The 20706-nt window shown below is 36.0% G+C and overlaps 2 protein-coding genes across 2 annotated transcripts; one reads left to right on the forward strand and one right to left on the reverse strand.

The window, feature by feature from the left end:
- The first annotated feature begins 52 nt into the window (after positions 1–52).
- On the forward strand, positions 53–12409 carry LOC105261850 (succinate--CoA ligase [ADP-forming] subunit beta, mitochondrial). The gene is made up of 9 exons (XM_059128998.1): positions 53–125; positions 203–282; positions 1225–1331; positions 4146–4298; positions 5129–5291; positions 7358–7625; positions 10598–11022; positions 11093–11262; positions 12187–12409. Exons 2-9 carry the CDS (start codon positions 217–219, stop codon positions 12194–12196), a joined length of 1362 nt encoding a protein of 453 aa, XP_058984981.1. The 5' UTR covers positions 53–125; positions 203–216; the 3' UTR covers positions 12197–12409.
- A 2302-nt stretch (positions 12410–14711) lies between these two features.
- On the reverse strand, positions 14712–17414 carry LOC101889723 (beta-catenin-like protein 1). The gene is made up of 5 exons (XM_005190868.4): positions 17185–17414; positions 16511–17066; positions 15582–16447; positions 14922–15117; positions 14712–14859 (listed from the first exon to the last, which is right to left on the reverse strand). The coding sequence occupies exons 1-5, from the start codon at positions 17212–17214 to the stop codon at positions 14771–14773; spliced, it is 1737 nt and encodes a 578-aa protein (XP_005190925.1). The 5' UTR covers positions 17215–17414; the 3' UTR covers positions 14712–14770.
- Positions 17415–20706: the final 3292 nt, after the last annotated feature.

The raw sequence follows: 20706 nt of genomic DNA on the forward strand, positions 1-20706 counted from the left end.
GCCAATTTCGCTACTATTGTTTTGCAACTGTTAAACTTTTATTCAAAAAAATAAGCTTTGTGCTTTTTTTGCAACTGTGCAACTTGCTCCACTCGGCAATCATTAACTTGACGTTTAGTATTACGGTAGGCAAATAATTTATTATTGAAGGAAATTTCGTAGAATTTAGTTAATTTTAATTGTACAATTCTTTTTTAAATAGAACATTCACATACAATGGCTTCGGTTATTACGCGCAGCAATCTGCTAAAGGAAATAATCAATCCCAAAGTCGGTCAAAAGGTAAATTTCTCCAACGAAAAGAAAAAATGCAAAAATTCAAACAAATATTTTTACATAATTGGCGAAATGAAAAAAAGCTATTCGTCCGTCATCTATCTACGGTCAAGGTGATGATGCAGGGGAAGGGAGAGAATGAAATTTAAACAATTTCATTTTATGTGTGTGAAGAGCAGTAGCATTTGAAGAAAGCTGAAAAATAATTAACAAAATATGTGTGACGTAACATATTTTTCACGGAGATTATAGTGTACATTTCTCCCCCTCGAGTGGGATGATGTGTTTGTTTGTTAGTTTGCCAGTCAGTCAGCCAGCCAGCTGCAGTGTTTTGTTTTTGTTTGAACCCCAAAGAAAATAAATGTGAGTGAGTTGGGGAAAGAAAGCAATTCGAGAAAAAGTGAAGGTATTTTTTTTATCAATGTTAATCTGAAATAAAAATCGAACGAAGGTGATGTCAATGGCGAACCTTGTACATCTAATTTTATGCCACAAAATTGGACAAACTTTTGTTTGTTTTGCAAAATTTCAAAAAGAATTTCTTATCACCGGTAAAGCAACTGCTGATTTGATTTTTAATCAGCCATGGAAGTCCCAAGCCCCCACCACTTTTGACGTCACTTATGCGGCCCAAAAATGTATGCTGGCAAAAACCCTGTGACTCACTCTAAAAATCTCGTGACTTGTTGTTGTTTGACATCTAGCGAATAACATTCCAGTTTTTAGTTTTAAATCAATTCTGTTGCTGGGTCTAATCTTTTTTAATATTTGTTTTTGATTTTGTCTGCTGTTTGTTTAGTTATCACCGCGTTCAAGATTGTTTGGAGTGCGACAAATGTTAGGCTGTATTGGTGACCATGATTTATATATTTACATACATAGCTTTGTCGTGTTGTTTGTTTTAATTTGTTATTCTAATTTGTTATTATATATGTTTTTCTATTACAGATTTTGGGTTCTGTTGCTGCTGTCCAAAGCCAACAACAACGTAATCTAAACGTACAGGAACATGTTTCCTATAAGCTCTTGAACGATGGCGGCATTGCTACACCCAAGTAAGTGATATTCAATTCAAACAAGTTGTTATTTTAAATTTATATTTTTAATTGTTATTCAGAAATTGTGGGATTGAGAGGTCTTAACAATGCAACTTAGAGAAAGTGTTAGGTTCCATTTTGTTTTACATTTTCGCAATGGATAATTTAGGAAAAAATTGAAAAAATCTTCTGTGAACATATCCCTACATAGGTTATCCTTATGAAATTAGTTTATAGAAGTGCCTTTTTAGCTCGGAAGGCGTTGTTTCACTGGAAAGTCATTGCGTTAACAATAAAATTTTAGAAGATTAGTTCACAATAATGTTTAAATAATAGCAATAGGCAACTAGCACGCCTGCTCCAACACCACTTTGAAGCCTTTGGGAATTTAACTTAAATTTTTATCTAAACCGAAGTAAGTAGTAGAAATGAATTTAAACAGGTTGTAATTTAAATACTTATTTTTACACTCTCAGCTACAGAGGCTATACATCATTTGATACGACCAAAACGTGCCTTATCGAAATAAAGGTTTTAGACCCTAAGACTCTTTGGACCAAATCCGTTTCAGGACATTTGGAGTTGATCTAGCGATGTCTGTCCGTCCATCTGTCTGTATGGCTGACTGGTGCGCACGATAACTCTCGAAGGGAGTATCCGATTCAAACATGGTACATCGTTATTTTATTGTCAAACTTAGATCGAGCTCGGAGATGTGCAATATTGGCCCACTATTCTGGTATCTCCCTCACAAAATTTCAATATTTTTAAAGAAAATAATTTCCTGCACAGAAAGATTAATGATAATTTGATTTTGCTCTAACTTTGCAAATCCTAATATTTGCGTCAGTGCTAGGTTAGGTACGAAAATGGACTTTATCGATCCACTTCCTCACAAAGGGTTAACCTTTTGAATAATTACAACTCTTATAAAATGTGATGCAAGAGTCCGATGGTCTATAAATTTCACACATCTCAATATCTTCATTAACCCAAGGTCTGGTGTGAAGATGGATCGATCCACTCCTTCTGGTACCTTCCCCATAAAGGGTCAAAATGTTGAATATTCATGAAGCTCGTAAAGCACGAATTTAACATCCGATTCCATTCAGGCATGTCACATCTCAATTTTTCCGTAAACACGATGGTAGAGATCGGATCATTCCTTCTGGTACCTGCCCCCCAAATGGTCAACGTTTTGTATAACCAAAACGATCATAAAATCCGAAATCCGGTTCTCTTCAAATAACACACGGCACTATAGTTTTATTAAACCAAGGTCTGGGATGAAAATGGGATTTATCGGTCCATTCCTTCTGATACCTCCCCCACAAAGGGTTATTTTGAATATACATGGAGCTCATAAAACAGGAAATTAATATCCGATTCCATTCAGACTTGGCACATCTCAATGTTTCCATCAAAACAAGATATGTTATAAAGATGGTAGAGATCGGACCATTCCTTCTGGTACTTCACCCACATAGGGTTAAAGATTAAAGATTTTGAAAAACAAAACGCTTTTAAAAAAAATTAAAATATTTTCCAAATTCAAATATTTTTGCTAATACAAGATCTGTTGTGAAGATGATATATATCTGCCAACCTCATCTGGGGCTGCACACATCTCATATAAAGTATAGTGAATAGTCGATAAGTCCTAATCTGACACGTTGTAATAGTTTTATCAGTCTTAGGTCAGGTACGATTTGGTCAATATTGGCAAACTACTTCGGAACCTCCACCCATAAAGGTTCAACAGTTTGAATAATCATAAGTCAAGACTGGGGATATACATCTGTCGGCAAAACCGACTGATATTATTTTTTTTTTTTAATGGTAAATATTTTCTTTTATTGTTGGTGGTGTCCTATGAAGATACGAAAGTAAATATGTAGTCCAATTTTCTAGTCCATTTGAACTTGCACATAACATTGCTTTTTTAAACTTGCATTGAACTTGCCTCTGAATTTCAATAAACAAAAAAAAAGTCACCAAATGTTGTCGTAGGTGCTTTGAAGAAAACTTCCTAAAAAACAATCAAAAAGCAAGGTCGCCAAACTTTTTTTTTTTTTTGCAATCGAAATCAACAACTATTCGGATCAGTCACAGCGACACATTGCCAATTGTCTGGCAAAGAGAAGCTAAACTGACCTTTGATCAATGCAAAAAAATAAAACATTCGCTCGCATAACAAATGTCTACAGCCAGTGGTGGATGTGGCTATTGAGGTTTCTATTTTAATGATTACAAGCTATGAGAGCAAAGCCAAACGAACTATTATGTTATCAGTAAAAGCAATTAAAAAAGGTAAAGAAAAGGAGGGAGGGAGGGGATATAGAGGAGTGAGTAACTCTTTGCTTGCCATGTCATACATGGATGATGGTTGTAATCACAGTAGACGCCTAATTAAATTTACTGTGATTTTAATGGATTCTTTTTCATTATATTTTATTATCACCACTTAATGGATTATATTTAACTTGTATACATTAAAATAAGATTCCGATTATCACAGATTGTGATGTAGGCACACGTCACTTGTGTTATTTTCAATCATATCTTATCTGGACTTTGGAATTTTGAGCAAAGACCATGACAAATGCTGATATGAATAAATACTTGTTCTTTTGGCCCACTAATCATTAGACAGCAGTTGTGTGTCATTGTTAATGGCATAAATCACAATTGTGGATTCTTAAATGAGTTTTGAAACATGAAATATTATTTATTTCGAAAGAAATATTAATCTAGGGAATTATTATTAATTTATATATTTTTTAACTTGATAGCTATTTATAAGTTCCTAATGAATTTATGTTTTTATTTCAGATTCGGTGTTGCAACCTCAGCCACTGAGGCCCGCGAAATTGCCCAAAAATTGAACACCAACAACTTGGTTTTGAAGGCTCAAGTCTTGGCCGGTGGTCGTGGCAAGGGTGCCTTCAAAAATGGTTTCAAGGGTGGTGTACGTGTTGTCAATGAGTAAGTTGTGTTTTACTAAGAGATTAACAACTTCAAAACATGATATTTTTTACGAGTTTTCAAAATTTAGACACAAAAAATATTCTTAAGTTAAAACTCAGTTTATTGGAGAGAGGTGCCTAAAAATATACATTCATTGTTCACGAATATTCCCCGAGAGCAAGACGGGAATTTCGCCCTCATTGACCTGTCCAAGGTATATTGAATGGATAGAGTCGTCATCAAATTTCAATTTTCGTCATCAAAATATCGGATTTTAATAAATAAATGTCGGAAAAATTGTAAAAGGTGAAGAAAATAGTTTGTTTATGAGTGGAGAACGACGGTAATGTTTACCAGGGGGTACGGCAGGGAATACCTAGGTTTCGGAAAGAGCCACCAATCCTCATCAGTTCCCTGTTTCTTGTCTGGGATATTCTCCCCAGAAGTTATTTTAAAAAATAACTTCTATGACAAAAAACATTTTTTACCCAAGTGACGAGATCGTAAGCTCAATAGAAATCGATAAATCGCCAGAACAAATTATAATTTTTCGACAAAATCTTCCCTAGAAAGTACCATTTAGAAAATGCATCTTCCAATCACCATTCCTCATTTACGGTTTTATTATAATTTTTTTTCTTCATTTTGGTTTAAAAAATGTTATTATTTTGACATTTATCGTTTAGAGACAAATGGCACAACTCAACTTGAAGATATTCCATGGACCTGGCCCATATCTCTTCATAAACTCAGTATTACTTTTATTGAATTCGTTCGGAATATTAACTTAGTTGTGATTAATATTTATTTGCTTATTTATTCGTTTATTTTACAACCATTTCTTTTAGTCCCAAAGAAGCCGAAGATGTTGCTTCCAAAATGATCAACCAACTTTTGGTAACCAAACAAACTGGTGCCGCTGGCCGCATCTGTAAGAAGGTTATGGTTGCCGAACGCAAATTCCCCCGTCGTGAATTCTATTTTGCCGTCATGATGGAGCGTGCATTCAATGTAAGTATCAAGGTGTCCAACCCATTTATGTATTTATATTGCTATATACAAAGTCTGCAGGCCGACTAAAGCGAATACAATATGCTTAAGAAAAGAAGTTATATACTCCAACAAAAGAGCTTTCTTCGAGCGTTTTGTTTTTCAAAACCTTGAATCCCATGCTGCCCCACATGGTGCAGAGAAGAAATGGCCCGATTTGATCTTGTATTTATGGAAACATTGAGATGTACCAAGTCTGAATGGAATCGCATGTTAATTTCGCTTTTTATGAGCTTCATGGATATTCAAAACTTTGTGGGAGAGATACCAGAAGTAGTGGACCGATATATCCTAATTTCACACCAGACCTTGGATTTATAAAAATATTGGGATGTGTGTAATTTGACGAGAACAGGATGCTTATTTCGGATTTTATGATCATTTTGGTTATTCAAAACTTTTACCCTTTGTGGGTAGGTACCAGAAGGAATGGTCCGTTCTCTACCATCATTATAAATGAATGGAATCGGATGTTAATTTCGTATTTTAGGAGCTTCATGAATATTCAAAATTTCGACCCATTGTGGGGGAGGTACCAGAGGGAGTGGACCGACATATTTTATCTTCACACAAGACCTTGGGTTAATAAAAATATGATAATGTGTGTAATTTGAAGACAATCGGATTATATTATAATCACATTATATAAGAGTTATAAATATTCAAAATTTTTACCCTGTGAGGAAGTCACTTGATGGAGTGGACCGATAGAACTGACGCAAATAAGAGCAAAATCGGATTATTGCTTCTCTCTCTGTGCAGAAAAAAAATATTTTTTGTTTTTTTTTCTAAAATTTCGGCCTTTATGGAGGGGGCGGTACCAGAAGGAGTGAATCGATGTATTCCATCTTGGCACCAGATCTTTGGTTAATAAAATTATTATTATTGTGAAATTTAAAGACAATCGGACTCTTACATAATATTTTATAAGAGTTGTAATTATTCAAAATTTTGACCCTTTGTGGGGGAGGCACTTGATGGAGTGGACCGATATTGTCCATTATCTTGACCTAGCACTGATGCAAATATTATGATTAGCAAAGTTGGAGCAAAATCGGAATATCCTTTCGCTTTCTGTAAATTATTTTCTTTGAAAATGTTGATATTTTGTGTGGGAGGTACCAGCAGGAGTGGATCGATTAGGCCACTAATTAATAGAAGGGAGCGGTTAATTCTTCTTGTTATTGCCGACCAGATAGCCTTAGATACGTTGCAACTGTTTGCCAAGGCTTGATGAGAGCCTATTTTAAGCGGTTGACCTAATAGGAACCCAACAAAGACTAAAAAATTCACATATTTCAAGAAGGGCTTTCTTGCTTTAAGGGCTGCATTGGATGGTGGTGGACTGCGAGGAGGCCATTCACACTGTGACTGCATCAGCATGCATTCCAATCAGACCTGCCTTGTGGAATTCTTGATCTGGAGGCACCCTCTTATAGCGTTGGACCTTCTTCTCCCTATCATGTATGACCTTCTTGACACGCCTGGTGGAATATTTTTGGATGACTCCTTTGATAACAGCCAAACAGGCATTGCAACGCAAGCATATGGTTATGCTTCTCGTACGTCAGCATAACCATACCTTCGCCTCCTCAGGTAGATAGTCATGAGGAGGAACCATGACAGTTCTCAGGACTGGATATTCTTCCTGGCAGGACTGGATGCTTTTCCACTACGTGGCACTTATATTCGCAGACCACATTGGGCCGCATAACTGACCTCAGACCGATCTATCGTGTTAAAAGAGGTCAACAAGGTCTCCTTGACTGCACCCCAATTGCTGCCGGCTAGGGTCTTGAAGTTCCTATACCAACTCTTTTTTGTCGCAGATAGCTGAGGCTTGCCAATGTCGGGTAGTTCTTGTCGATATTTTATTTCCCTCGACACGCACATTTAGCTCATGTTCTACTCAGGAGTATTTTTCACTTGCGAGTAAAATGGAAAAAGTCGCAGCTGTGATTCATATTGTTATCTCTTATTTAATTTCAATATTCCATTAAAGAATGTTCTATTTCTTTCAATTCCAGGGCCCCGTTGTCATTGCCTCATCCCAGGGTGGTGTGAACATTGAAGAAGTTGCTGCCGAAAATCCCGATGCCATTATCTATGAACCCATCGACATCAAAAAGGGTCTGACCAAAGAACAAGCCTTGAAGGTGGTGAAGAAAGTCGGTTTGGAGGATAAACATGCCAACGACACCGTTGATATGTTGCAAAACATGTACAAATTGTTTGTTGAAAAGGATGCCTTGTTGATTGAAATCAATCCCTATGCTGAGGATGCCATGCAAGGATGTGAGTATATTGAATACAATAAAATATTAAATAAAGAAAACACTAAAAGTAAAATGATTGGCCAACAACATTCATTAGGATCTTTTGAGACCACAAATGGTAATCATTTTATTTTAGTGTTTTTTATTTACCACTAGTTGTGGATTCAGATGCGTAGAGTTGCATTAAGGAAAAACGGAATTTTAGAGAGACTTAGGGACTGTATCTCTGTGACGATACGGAATCTAATGCCATAGAAAAACATCATTTTTAAGAGTTTCTTCGAAAATTGAAGTGAAATTGAATACAAAATAAAATTTTCTTTTATGAAATTTACTCCGTGTCTGTATCCCAACTAGGCAGCCCTCTACAGGAATCTTTATTACAACAAAATTTAGATTGCAAAATTCATTTATCCTAAAATAAAAACTAAAATTGGTTTATTTAACCCCCCCTGTTTCGAAATGTCTTTGGCTAACATCGTTTTTTAAAGATTTTCTTGTCTTTTAACAACAATAGTTGAATATTTCATTATTTCTTTAATTCCTAACATTTGTATTTAAATTTATTTCATTGCAATCGAATTCCATGTGTGTGTGTCCGTTAATGAACATTTTGAAAAATAATACACACAAAATCGCGCAGCCTGTAAGTAGTTGAATTAGATTTTCATGTTACTATTTATCCGTGTTCATTTTAGTTTGCTTTTATTTATTTTTTTTTATAATTTACAATAGCCTTCCCTCTGTTTCAAAAACACAAGACACATAAAATTGAACCCAATTTCAGTAGAATTTGATTTAAAAACTTAATTTTTTTTTTTGACGAATTTTCTATCTAATGAATTGTTTGTTCCAGAACTGCTAGAATATACAAATTTTTACAACGATAACAGATATCGAAAATAAATTTAAAACTAGTAGATTCTTGCAGGTTCTGGAGCAGACCATAAATTATTCAGCAAATCCTTATTTCCACCACTTTTTATCTCAATTGTGTTGCGGCTGTAAATCTTCCATTTACCAGCTCTGACGACCTCGTAGTATTATTATGTGTATTTATACCCTCAGTCATATTGCTACAGAGGGAGGGTATATATCATTTGATACGACCAAAACGTGTGCCATCGAAATAACGGTTTTAGACCCTAGGTCTCTGAACCAAATCGGTTTCAGGACATTTGGAGTCGATCTAGCGATGTGCGTCCGTACGTCTGTCTGTTTGGCTGATGAGCACGAAAACTCTCGAAGGGTGTATCCGATTTAATCCAGACTAGGTACATTCTATTATTATTATTAAACTTAAATTGAGTTCGGAGATGGCAATTTCGGTCCACTGCTTTTGGTACTTCCCCCACAAAATGTCAACATTTTCAAAGAAAATAATTTCCTGCGCAGAAAGAGAAAGGATAACCCATTTTGCTGCAACGTTGCAAATCCTAATATTTGCATTAGTGCTAGGTCAGGTGCGAAAATGGACAATATAGGTCCACTCTATCAAGTACCTCACCCACAAAGGGTCAAAATTTTGAATAATTATAACTCTTATAAAATGTGATGTAAGAGTCCGATTGTCTTCAGTTTACACAGATCACAACAATTTTATTAATCCAAGGTCCGGTGTGAAGATGGAATATATCGGTCCACTCCTTCTGGTTCCTACCCCACATTTTCAATATCCATGAAGCTCATAAAACCCAAAATCAACATCCGATTTCATTCGGACTTCATACATCTCAATATTTCAATCTGCACAAGATTTGTTATAAAGATGGTAGAGATCTGACCATTCCTTCTGGTACCTCCCCCACAAAGGGTCTAAATTTTGAATAACCAAAACGATCATAAAATCCAAAATAAGCATCCGATTCTCTTCAATTTACACACATCACAATATTTTTATTTACCCAAGGTCTGGGCTGAAAATGGGATATATCGGTCCAATCCTTCTGGTACCTCCCCCACAAAGGGTCAAAATTTTGAATATTCATAGAGCCCATAAAACAGGAAATTAACATCCGATTCCATTCAGACTTGGTACATCTCAATATTTCCATCAACGCAAGATTTGTTATGAAGATGGTAGAGATCGGACCATTCCTTCTGGTACATCCCCCACAAAGGGTCAAAATTTTGAATATTCATGGAGCTCATAAAACTTAAGATTAACATCCGATATAATTCAGACTTGGTACATCTCAATATTTCCATCAAAGCAAGATTTGTTATAAAGATGGATCGGACCATTCCATCTGGTACCTCTACTACAAAGGGTCAAAATTTTGAAAAACTAAAACGATCATATAATCTGAAATAAGCATCAGGTTCTCTTCAAATTACACGCATCACAATATTTTTATTAACCCCAGGTCTGGGCTGAAAATGGGATATATCGGTCCACTCCTTCTGGTACCTCCCCCACAAAGGGTCAAAATTTCGAGTTCCCATAAAGCTCATAAAACGCGAAATTAACATCCGATTCCATTCAGACTTGATACATCTCAATATTTCCATCAATACAAGATCTGTTATAAAGATGATAGATATCGACCATTTCTTCTGGTATCTCCCCCACATAGGGTTCACGATTTTTGAAAAAGTATAGAAAGGAGTTGATATAGTCCATATACGGCACGTTGTAATATTTATATCAGTCTTAGGTCAGATACGAATTGGTCAACATTGGGCATCTACTTCGGAACCTCCCCCATAAAGGGTTAAAAGTTTGAATAATCATAACTCGAGGCTGGGGGTATAGATCTGTCGGCAAATCCGACTGATTGTATTTTAGTTGTTTTATTTCCTTTTTGTTCTAAAACCCATAGAACCTGTGTAGTTACTTCTTCCATGTTCTTTTTTGTATTTTTGATATATGTTTTGCAAACGCTTTACCTTTATTTTTTCACAAACGTTATTTTATGCTGCCGCTTTTTTACTTTGTTTAAATATGTTCAATTATTTCCAAATCTAACTGATTTTTTTTGTTTAATTTAGTCTTTGCCCTCGATGCCAAATTCCGTTTCGATGATAACGGCGAATTCCGTCAAAAGGAATTGTTTGCCATGCGCGATTGGACCCAAGAGGATCCACGTGAAGTTGAAGCTGCCAAATATGATTTGAACTACATTACCTTGGATGGTACCATTGGTTGTATGGTCAATGGTGCTGGTTTGGCTATGGCCACCATGGATATCATTAAGCTGTATGGTGGTGATCCAGCCAATTTCTTGGATGTGGGTGGTGGTGCCACTGCTACTGCCGTCAAGGAAGCTTTCAAAATTATTACTGCCGATCCCAAGGTGATGTGCATTTTGGTTAACATCTTTGGTGGTATTATGCGTTGTGATGTCATTGCTGAGGGTATTATTGCTGCCGCCAAGGATTTGCAAATGAAAATGCCAATTGTGTGCAGGTTGCAGGTGAGTTTCTTAAAAAAAAGATAAAAAATCAAACAAACTTTAATCCCTCTCCCATTTCTGTATTCCGCAGGGCACCAATGTAAATGAGGCTCGTGAATTGATCAAGAAATCTGGCTTGAGAATTATTCCCCGTCACGACTTGGATGAGGCTGCCAATTTGGCCGTGCACTTGGCCAAGATCGTCGAGTTGGCCCGTGAAGTCAAAATGGATGTCAGCTTTGAAATTCCCGACAGCGTCAAGTAGACATTTATTTATTCTACCATCAATAAACAAAATGATTTACCACCAACACCACCATCTCTTACATCCTTACCCTTAGCTATTGATTGCTTCTACAATATTAAAAAAAATATACACCAACTATTCATAAATTCTCTGAAACTATTAGATAAACAATAAAAAAACATTTATCACCGAAAAAAAAAAATTGGAAACCCACCCAATATGGCCAGCATTGTAGTTTTGCAAAAGGTTATTCTAAGATCCATGGAATGTTTGAATTGTTATTACATCCATTTAAACCCAAAAAAACAACAACAAAACCAATCAATCAATGAATGAATGATATTGCAGCTTCTAAAGCTATTCCTCCTAACCTATAAAAAAAAATAAATTAGAATATCATTGTTAATATATTGAAAATAATGAAAACCCGAGCACTTTCTTATTGTAACATTTAAATGCACAAGATGTTGAATGTAAATATATATATGTAATAACTGAAGACTCCGAAAAAACTTTCTTTCTCTTCCACAAAGAGCCATACATTGTTACTTGTGACTGCCTTCATGTACTTTTTTGTTGTTGTGTCCATATAGTTTCATTGATTTTTATTATAAAGAAATTACCATCATTTTTTTCTCTTAGTTGTTTATATATTTTAAATAATTTTGTTTGCAAGAAAATGTCCCATGGCATGTTCTTGTTTTTGTTGTTATGCTATATTTTACATCATTTTCTTTTCTATCTCTCTCTTAATTTTTTCCTATTTTTAAGTTTTATTTTAAACAAAAATACACTCATAATACAAAGAAGACCAATACCTCTTTGAAACCAAAAAATCAAACAACTGCCTGTTTTCTTTTATCAGTCATTGATTATCTCTGACTTAATACCATTACTAATAAACCACTTGATGTCTCTTTTCTATCTTTTTTTTATAGAAAAGCATAAGAAGAACGCAAGTCCTTTTTAGAACGGCTGTTCATCTTTGCCAAGAAGGACAGTTCTGCTACTACATACATGTGGTTAATAACTTTTCTTTAATTTCTGTAAAATTTCATTTAATTAACAAAATTTAATTCAATTTGAATTTATATTTGTGTAACAATTAATTAATAATATGTGATATAATGATTTGGAAATATATATGTTTTTTGAGCTATATATGTTTCATTTTTTAAATAATTTGTTTTTCATGAAATGAAATCCGTTGGAAAAGAAGCTTGTTTTAGTGTTTAATTTTGGTCAAGGGACTGGCTTGACGTATATCTGAGTTAAGTTAAACTAGTAAAATAGTATTAATCGGTTTTGCCAACACATGTATACCCTCCGGCCTTGAGTTTTGATTATTCAAGTTGTGGACCGAAGCCGTTAGACAATATTGACAATTCGTATCTGACCTAAAACTGATAAAAATATTACAACGTGCCAGAATTGGAATTGTGCAACCCCAAAAGGACATGTAACAGAAGAAATGGTCCGATCTCTACCATCTTTGTAACAAATGTTGCGTTGGTGGAAATATTGAGATGTGTCAAGTATGAATGAAATCGGATGTTAATTTCGCGTTTTATGAGCCTCATGGATATTCAAAGTTTTGACTCTGTAGGGGAGGTACCGGAAGGAGTAGACCGATATATCCCATTTTCACACCAGACCTTGGGTTATTAAAAATATTGTTATGTGTGTATTTTAAAGAGAACCAGATGCTTATTTCGAATTTTAGGATCGTCTTGGTTGTTTAAAACTTCAAACCTTTGTGGGGGAAGTACCAGCAGGAATGATCCGATCTCTATCATCTTTATAAAAGATCTTGTGTTGAAGGCAGTATTGAGATGTGCCAAGTCTGAATGGAATCTGATGTTAATTTCGTGTTTTATAAATCTCTAGATCAAGAGGCATATCAGGCAGGTCTGAGTGGCATTCATATTGATGACGTCGCAGATGTCATCATCAATTACATGATGAAAACCGTCATCGGAGTCCACCCTTCGTCCATTGCAGCTGAAGAACGTCAGCTGCCTAGACCAACCAGGGCAGTTTTGGCGCAATAACTTTCAGGATGATGCAGGCGTCTCAACTCGTATTAAACACGAATTGACGAAGATGTGCGTGACGTCTGTCCGACGTGTGATACAGACCCTAACAATACGCTGCACCTCTTTAATTGTATCGCCAAACCTACTCAACTCACTCCAGAAGATCTCCGGTTACAACCCGTTAAGCTAGCCAAAATTTTAAACCTGTAGCTTGAACCAGATTAGCAGAATCCAAACATCTGCATGTACTACTGCTGCTACTACAACAACAAGTACGAAGTTTACCTTCACCTCAACAAAAATGACTTGAAGTTCAGGCACGGACAGCGATTCAGGATCGACTGCTACCACTAGTAGCACGAAACGGAACGAAGGTAATGCTCTGACTCTTGACCTAGTTAACGACAGTGTGATAAGAAAGATGCAAGCAATTCGCCAGATTATTGCAGATATGGGACCGTTAATGCTGAGTCAGGGCATTTTTCTCGTATTCTCCTCCTTTCTGACGAGGAAGAGGACATAAATACTAAAATAGACCTCGACATCTAATTGACTCCCAAGGAAGTCGACCTGAGCAGCTCCACCGTTCCCAATATCAATTTGTCGACTAGCTCATGCTCTCAAGGCTGTTGAAGTAGAAGGAGAACAGAGAGGTGTCTCTATTAAAAAAATTGAGTGTTTTTGAATTCTCTCGATACAAAAAAACAGGGAGACAAAGAATAAAAAGCCAGATCCGCGTTCTGATATCATCTCTAAACTGGGCCTGCTTTTAACTTCTAGTTCAAAAAGGAAGGGACTTGTATCGATGGGGTCCTTAGCGATATGGAAGCTAGGCACTGCTGTTAATTCGAGCCTATTCAGATATTAGTTGTCCAAATCTACTCGGCTAGCAGTAAACCAATGTCAATGGGGATCCATCAAAGATCACTGATAAGAACATGCAGTTTATAAGCACGTTAAAAAATTTCAAGAGGCTCAATAGGACTGTATACAATGCCTTCAAAGCCATGTGGCCAAACTGCGAATACTTTTTCTGCTCATCCTCACAAAGTCTCGGGGCAAATTCTAGCATTCTAATTCGATAAAAATAAATTTTTTTAAATAATGGAAAAGTGAAACGTTTATCCTTTATTCGACCAAGGATTGAAGATTCTGCATTGGTTTCGATATATTCTCCCTCTTTTTTACATGACTTCTAATTCCTCTGTTTTCTTTCATTTATTCGGCTAAGGATTGAAGATTCTACTGTGGTCTCAATATATCCTCCCCCTTTTTTACTTGACATCCAATTCCTATGTTTTCTTTCATTTATCCTTTATTCGGCTGAGGATTTAAGATTCGACTGTAGTCCCAATATATCCTCCCTCTTTTCTACATGACTTTTTTTCTATTTCACTCTCTCTCTCTCTTCCACATATCAATTTGAGTTTCTTATATCTATGACTCCTTGATGGTAAAAAACAATGTTTTTATTAATAAAGCTAGTTTAGAAACGATCGACTAAGGATAGTATATGTGTCTCTTCTTGCTCCTTCCAATCAGCATCGCCATCTTCACCCAAATTACCGGCATATTCTATAAATAAAATACAACAAATTAACCAAAAGTCATTAAATATCTCAAATAAGAAAAAATACCTCTCATAACACTGCGTATCGTTTTCATGGAAGCACCACGCAAATTCAATATTTGTAATACCCGGGATTTGATGGATTCTGAGGTGGCGCTGATTTCCAAGATAATATAATCAATCATCTGTAGGGTAAACAAACCGCCGGTTAAACGTTTAAGGTAATTATTTTCAGCCTCCTCTGTTTCATCGATGTCGTCATCCTAAAAAGGGGAAACATTGTTTAATTTGAAATTCTTTGAGAACTAAACAATTCTAGAAAAAAATTGTCGCGGGCCTTCGAAACCTATAAAATGTCATTAAACATTTTTCTTATGTTCCCGAGACGTTCATATTTTTTTAAATGATTTTTCGTGACCTTTTCGAATCCTAAAAACATTTATAGAACATTTTTCATAAGCTTCGAATGGCCTATGATAGTGACCTATAATATTTTATAGAAATTATGGACTCTGAAACCTACAAAATTTTATTTTCGTAAGACTCTGAGGTCTATCAAATTGTATCGAAAAAAAATTCGTAGGCCTCCGAGATCTATACAATTTTGTACAAAAATATAATATTCCTCCAAGGACTATAACACTAAATAGAGATTTTAGGGTTACAAAATGTACTTCTCTTCAACAATTAGAAAAACAATGAATTAAAGTTTTATAAATAAACCTACCCTCGGTTGCTGGTCAATTTCCCTATCCACTGCCTCAACCTTCTCCAAATACTTCAAATGCAACTCCAACAAACGATCCACCTTTTCATGATCGTTTTCGGTGAATTTCGATAGCAGCCGCTGTCTTTGGGCACCCTTACAATTTCTCAACATCGACGCAATGACGGCGCAGACATGTTCCTCATGAGCATCCGCGGACAATAGGCGTTTACTTTTCTTCGGCGTTTTCATAAACAGTGGGAATATGGTACGCAGCCCCAAGATATCCACAAATTTATTACAATTATCACGACCATCCGGACCCGACATGGCATGATCGAGCACCTTCAAGGAACCATTTCGTGACATTTTCTTTTCCCTCAACATAAGGTTCATCAGCTGTAAACCTTCTCCTTTGAGGAACTTCTCACGATTCTCTTTGGCCATTAGTGCCGAACACATGCAATTGAATAGATTTTCCATATATTCTTGTTCCTCTGTCGAAGAGGGGTCATGTTTCTTATAGAAGGCCAATTGCTGGAGCAGGATATCAATGCCATCCAGCTCACCCAACATCAATTTGTTGTCATAATTGGTCTGTATTAGTATGGAAAGGATTTCACTGCAGTATAGTTTATTGGCATCGTAGGGTGGTTTTTGTTTAAGTCTTTTAAGGATCCAGGGTAAAAGGCCCTGTTGTGCCGCCTCTGCCACAATATCGTTATTCATTTCTGTAAGATTTTCCACAATCGACAAGGTGTTGTGCACACCATCGGCCTCCTCTTTTATTTGTTCATTAAGACGTTCTAAATTCTGCACCAAAAGGGCAATGACCTGTTGTTTGCGTAGGGCCTCAATTAAGACTTCGGCGCCATCACTACTTTCACCTGGAAGTACCACAAAATATTTAAAACCTCCTTCAAAAAAGTTTTATTTAAGTTATTCCCTACCCAAAATATCAACATCTGTAACCTCCTGCAAAAGATCAACAATTGCCACGGCAATATCAGTATTTGGATGATTTAACAATTCCAACAGACTTGGTATACCATTGAGCTCTACCAAAACGGGATATAAATCTGGTACAGTGGCAACAGCCTTTAACTCTTGTATTACCGAATGTAGTTCCACTTCCGTGTCCATGAATTTAATGGGATTATCGGAATACTTTATACGCAGCTCCTGATTTTTTAAGTTTTTCTTTTCGAACACCAATAGCAACTTTTTCAAACCTTGTTCGTCCAAGACATCACCTTCAGCTTCTTCACTTTCAACGTATTTCAGAATATTCATACGTTCCTCATTTGTTAGCTCGGGATCTAGTAGAGCTGCCGCCACCCCACTCAACTGGGGTATGGGTTCCTCAGGTTTGGCAAAATCGGCTGCCTCCTTGGCTTGGGCAATACGTTTCAAACGTTTGCTGTTCTTTTCCTCTTGCCTGCTGGGCGGTTTCTCCGGCGAGTAGTCCTCATCGTCTTCGTGAGACCGTTTCGGAGTGGCTTCCGGCTGGAAAAGTTTTAATTAGGAAAAAAGGTTTCTACAATATTCCAAGATGGGCACAACACTAGGGACGAGTTTTGATACATTGTCCGCATGTTTTGCTTGTCATTTCTTCTTTACTTACTTTGAAGGATAAAAGCTCTCCAATATCCATTCTTTATTGATTATCGCAGTAGTTTTTTTTCTGGAATTTGGTAGTAAATTAAACGCTATTTTGGTTGTTCTCAAAAAGTGGACGATAAAGATGTTTCGATGTTCCAAATAAATGAAAAAACGTTCCATGTGCCACGAACAAGAGACATAGGTATGAATGACCAATAAAGATACAACACAAAACAAAATGACCCGGTGAAGCTTTGTTTACGTATAAAACAAAAGTAAAATAGCAGACGAATGGGGTGGAAGCAGAGCACGAAGCCGATCGGCTCGCAGTCGGCGTGCAGCCGCCGCCGACTTTTTTTAAGTGATCTGAGCCGCCGCTGATGTATGCGGCTCTCATCGGCTCAAATTTTTAGCCGACTGAGTCGGCTAAGCCGTTGAAAAATATAAATTTATACAGCAAATTTGTATAAATATGTCTTTTAATCTTATCGATAAATTAACATATTATAATGCTCATTATTGGACGATAATTTACATTGTGCACTCGTCTTCGAGAGGCAAAAACGTGTAGGCTATTTATATTAATTATACCCTACACCACATAGTGGTAAGGGTATTATGACTTTGTAGATTTGTTTTTTTATCACAAAACCTTTGGCAACCTTTTGTAACTTACGAATTTTGATGGAGTGGCAACCATATTGTTTGCCAAAGATTCGTTGTGTTTTTGCTTGTTCAAAGAAAAGAATGCAAAATGTGCCAAAGGAATATTAAAAATTATTTTTCCGCTAACCGAAAGGGTCAAACAGTTTTGACTAAATCAGAATCCGATTCTGACGAATCTGTTGATACTGAAATCAATATTTCTCCATATGCAGATGTATCTCAATATGAAGATCTTTTTAAAAAGAAAAATGAATTTAAAAATTTGGCAAAGGTTGTTGTAAATGAAGGTGGTATATCAATGTGTTGGAAATATTTTGGTGATCTCTATTTTAAAAAGAGGCATATACTTCAAAAATATAAATTTTGCAAATTGTGTTTGGATGAAAAGACCAATTTAAAAAGGTAAGAATTTCTAATTTTTTCCATTCGCATGTGTGTAAATGTTTATGATTTTAGTTTTGGAAAATCAACATCAACCACAAATTATATGAACCATCTACGAGCTGTACATAACTTGGACGTGAAATCTTTAAATAACCTGAAAAGTTCAACAATGACACAAAATGCATTGAAATCCTCAACAAGTTGTAACAACAAACAACAAAATGCTCGCCGGGTCGCCGAAATGTGCTGTTGGGATTTGCAACCGTTTAAAATTGTTGAAAGGCCAGGATTTAAGAAATTGGTATCTTTCTTAAACCCAAAGGCTATATTCCCCACAGATAGGACAATAGCTACGACGGCTTTAAACGATGTTTATAACATATATTTGGACCACGTAAAAACAAGCCTTAAAGAGTCGCCCAAAAATGTTACACTTGTATTGGATATGTGGTCAGATAAACATAAGCACTTGTCTTACATAAACATAAAAGTTCATTTCTGCCAAAAATTTTCAAATGCAAATTGTAACGCTCAAGACAGAGATCTTTCCACGACCTCACACTGGACTAGCAGTTGTAGAAAAAATTGAAGAAGCTTTATGTGAATTTAATCTGTTGGAAAAAAACATATGTGCTGTTACTGATGGTGGAAGCAACATCGTTTCAGCTTTAAAAATTAAAAATATACCAAGATATGGTTGTATGGCTCATGTTTTACACAGATTTTTGATGGAAGATATACTAAACAACAAGTCATTTGAAAATATTAATAACATAATATCAAAATTAAAAAAAATTTATAGCAGCTTAATGTATAGCTATGAAGAAATATCAAATATTCAAAATATGGAGGAACAAAACGATTTAGAAAAAATATTTACAGAGGTTGAAATAATTTTGGAGAGTTTGGATAGTTGCGAACAATTTCCACATGGAGATGACTATTTTACTGAACAATATGAAGCAACTTTAAACGTCAAGCACCACACCTCTTTGAAAAATTCCGTTGCAACACGTTGGAACTCTCTGCTTGCAATGATTCAAAGCTATACGAATAATATATCCACTATAAATGTAGCATTAGTTAAAGCTAAAAAGGAACTGTTAGTGATTGGGACAATGGAAAAGCAAATTATAACGGAATTTGGCACGTTTTTAAAAATTTTTGAGGACGCCACAAAACACCTTCAAGGCCAAGATTATCCGACGATATCTTCGTGTATTTATTTTCAGGAATCCATTATGTCCTCAATGAAGAATGAAGAAGAAAAAGCGTCTTTTGAACTAACAATCAATTTATGCAATTTCGCTGTGCAAAACTTCACGAAGCGATTCAAAGTATATAGAATGTATGTTGTAGCTGCGCTTATGGACCCATGCCAAAAAAACTGGCCTGTTTTAGATAAATATATACTACAGATACCCAAACAATCGCCAAACTCCTTGGAACTTGTGCATGATGTTCTGTCTCCAATTTCCAAGGAGAACTTGATTATGGAAGAAATTGAAAAATTAAAGGAAATCGATGACACATTATTAAATGAGCCATCAACGAGCACTGAACCAAATGCAAAAAAACAGGTATTATGTTTTAATAAATGTAAAGGTAAACTTAACTGACGTATATTTTACTTGCAGAAAATATCAGCTAGTCGTCAAAGAATGTTGGAATTTATGGGACCATCGCCTTCTAATGTACAAAATAACGTAGAGTTAGAAATAAGAAAATATTTGGAAATGAAAGTCGAGGCGGTCGAGCCTCTAGATTGGTGGCGACAGAACAAACAAGTACGTTAAAGATTCACATCTTAAACTTGTTTTAAGCAGGTTACGTTTTGACCATTTACTTTTTATAGATCTTTCCAAATGTTGCTACTGTAGCAAATATGTGCTTTGGAATTCCAGCCACATCAGCATCTTCAGAGCAAGCATTTTCATATGCCGGGAATTGTGTAAATGCTAAGAGAAGCAACCTGCATCCGGCAACAGTAAAGAAACAATTGTTTGTTCACGATAACAAGGCGGTCGTCGAACCATTTTTATCAAATTAAAGTATTTTTATTATAATTTTTAATGTGCTATAAGCAACAAATGTGCATATAAATTTATATTTTCATTTTTATTTTAAATTAAATGAATTGACAGTTGTTAAAACAACCGAAATTATTTGTTCACGTTAAAGTCGTCGGCTGTAGCCGACTTTTAGCCGCCGCCGGCCGTATATTGCTTTAGCCGCCGCCGCCGATTTTCTTTCGGCTGCAGTCGACTTTTAGCCGCCGCCGACTTTTTTATGCTTAGCCGCCGCCGCCGAGAATTTCACATCGGCTTCGCCCTCTGGGTGGAAGACAGAAAGAAACCTGGTGTATGGTAATCACTGGGAAATGATAACGTGTTAAGTGATACTGATGCGGCAGGTATCAAATTAAATTTAACGTTTTTTAAGGCTAATTGTTGAGATCAAATGTAAAATGACGTTCTTACATTTCTGTTTCGTG

This window comes from Musca domestica, unplaced genomic scaffold, assembly GCF_030504385.1.
Source record: "Musca domestica strain aabys unplaced genomic scaffold, Musca_domestica.polishedcontigs.V.1.1 59, whole genome shotgun sequence".
NCBI classification, from domain to species: Eukaryota; Metazoa; Arthropoda; class Insecta; order Diptera; family Muscidae; genus Musca; species Musca domestica.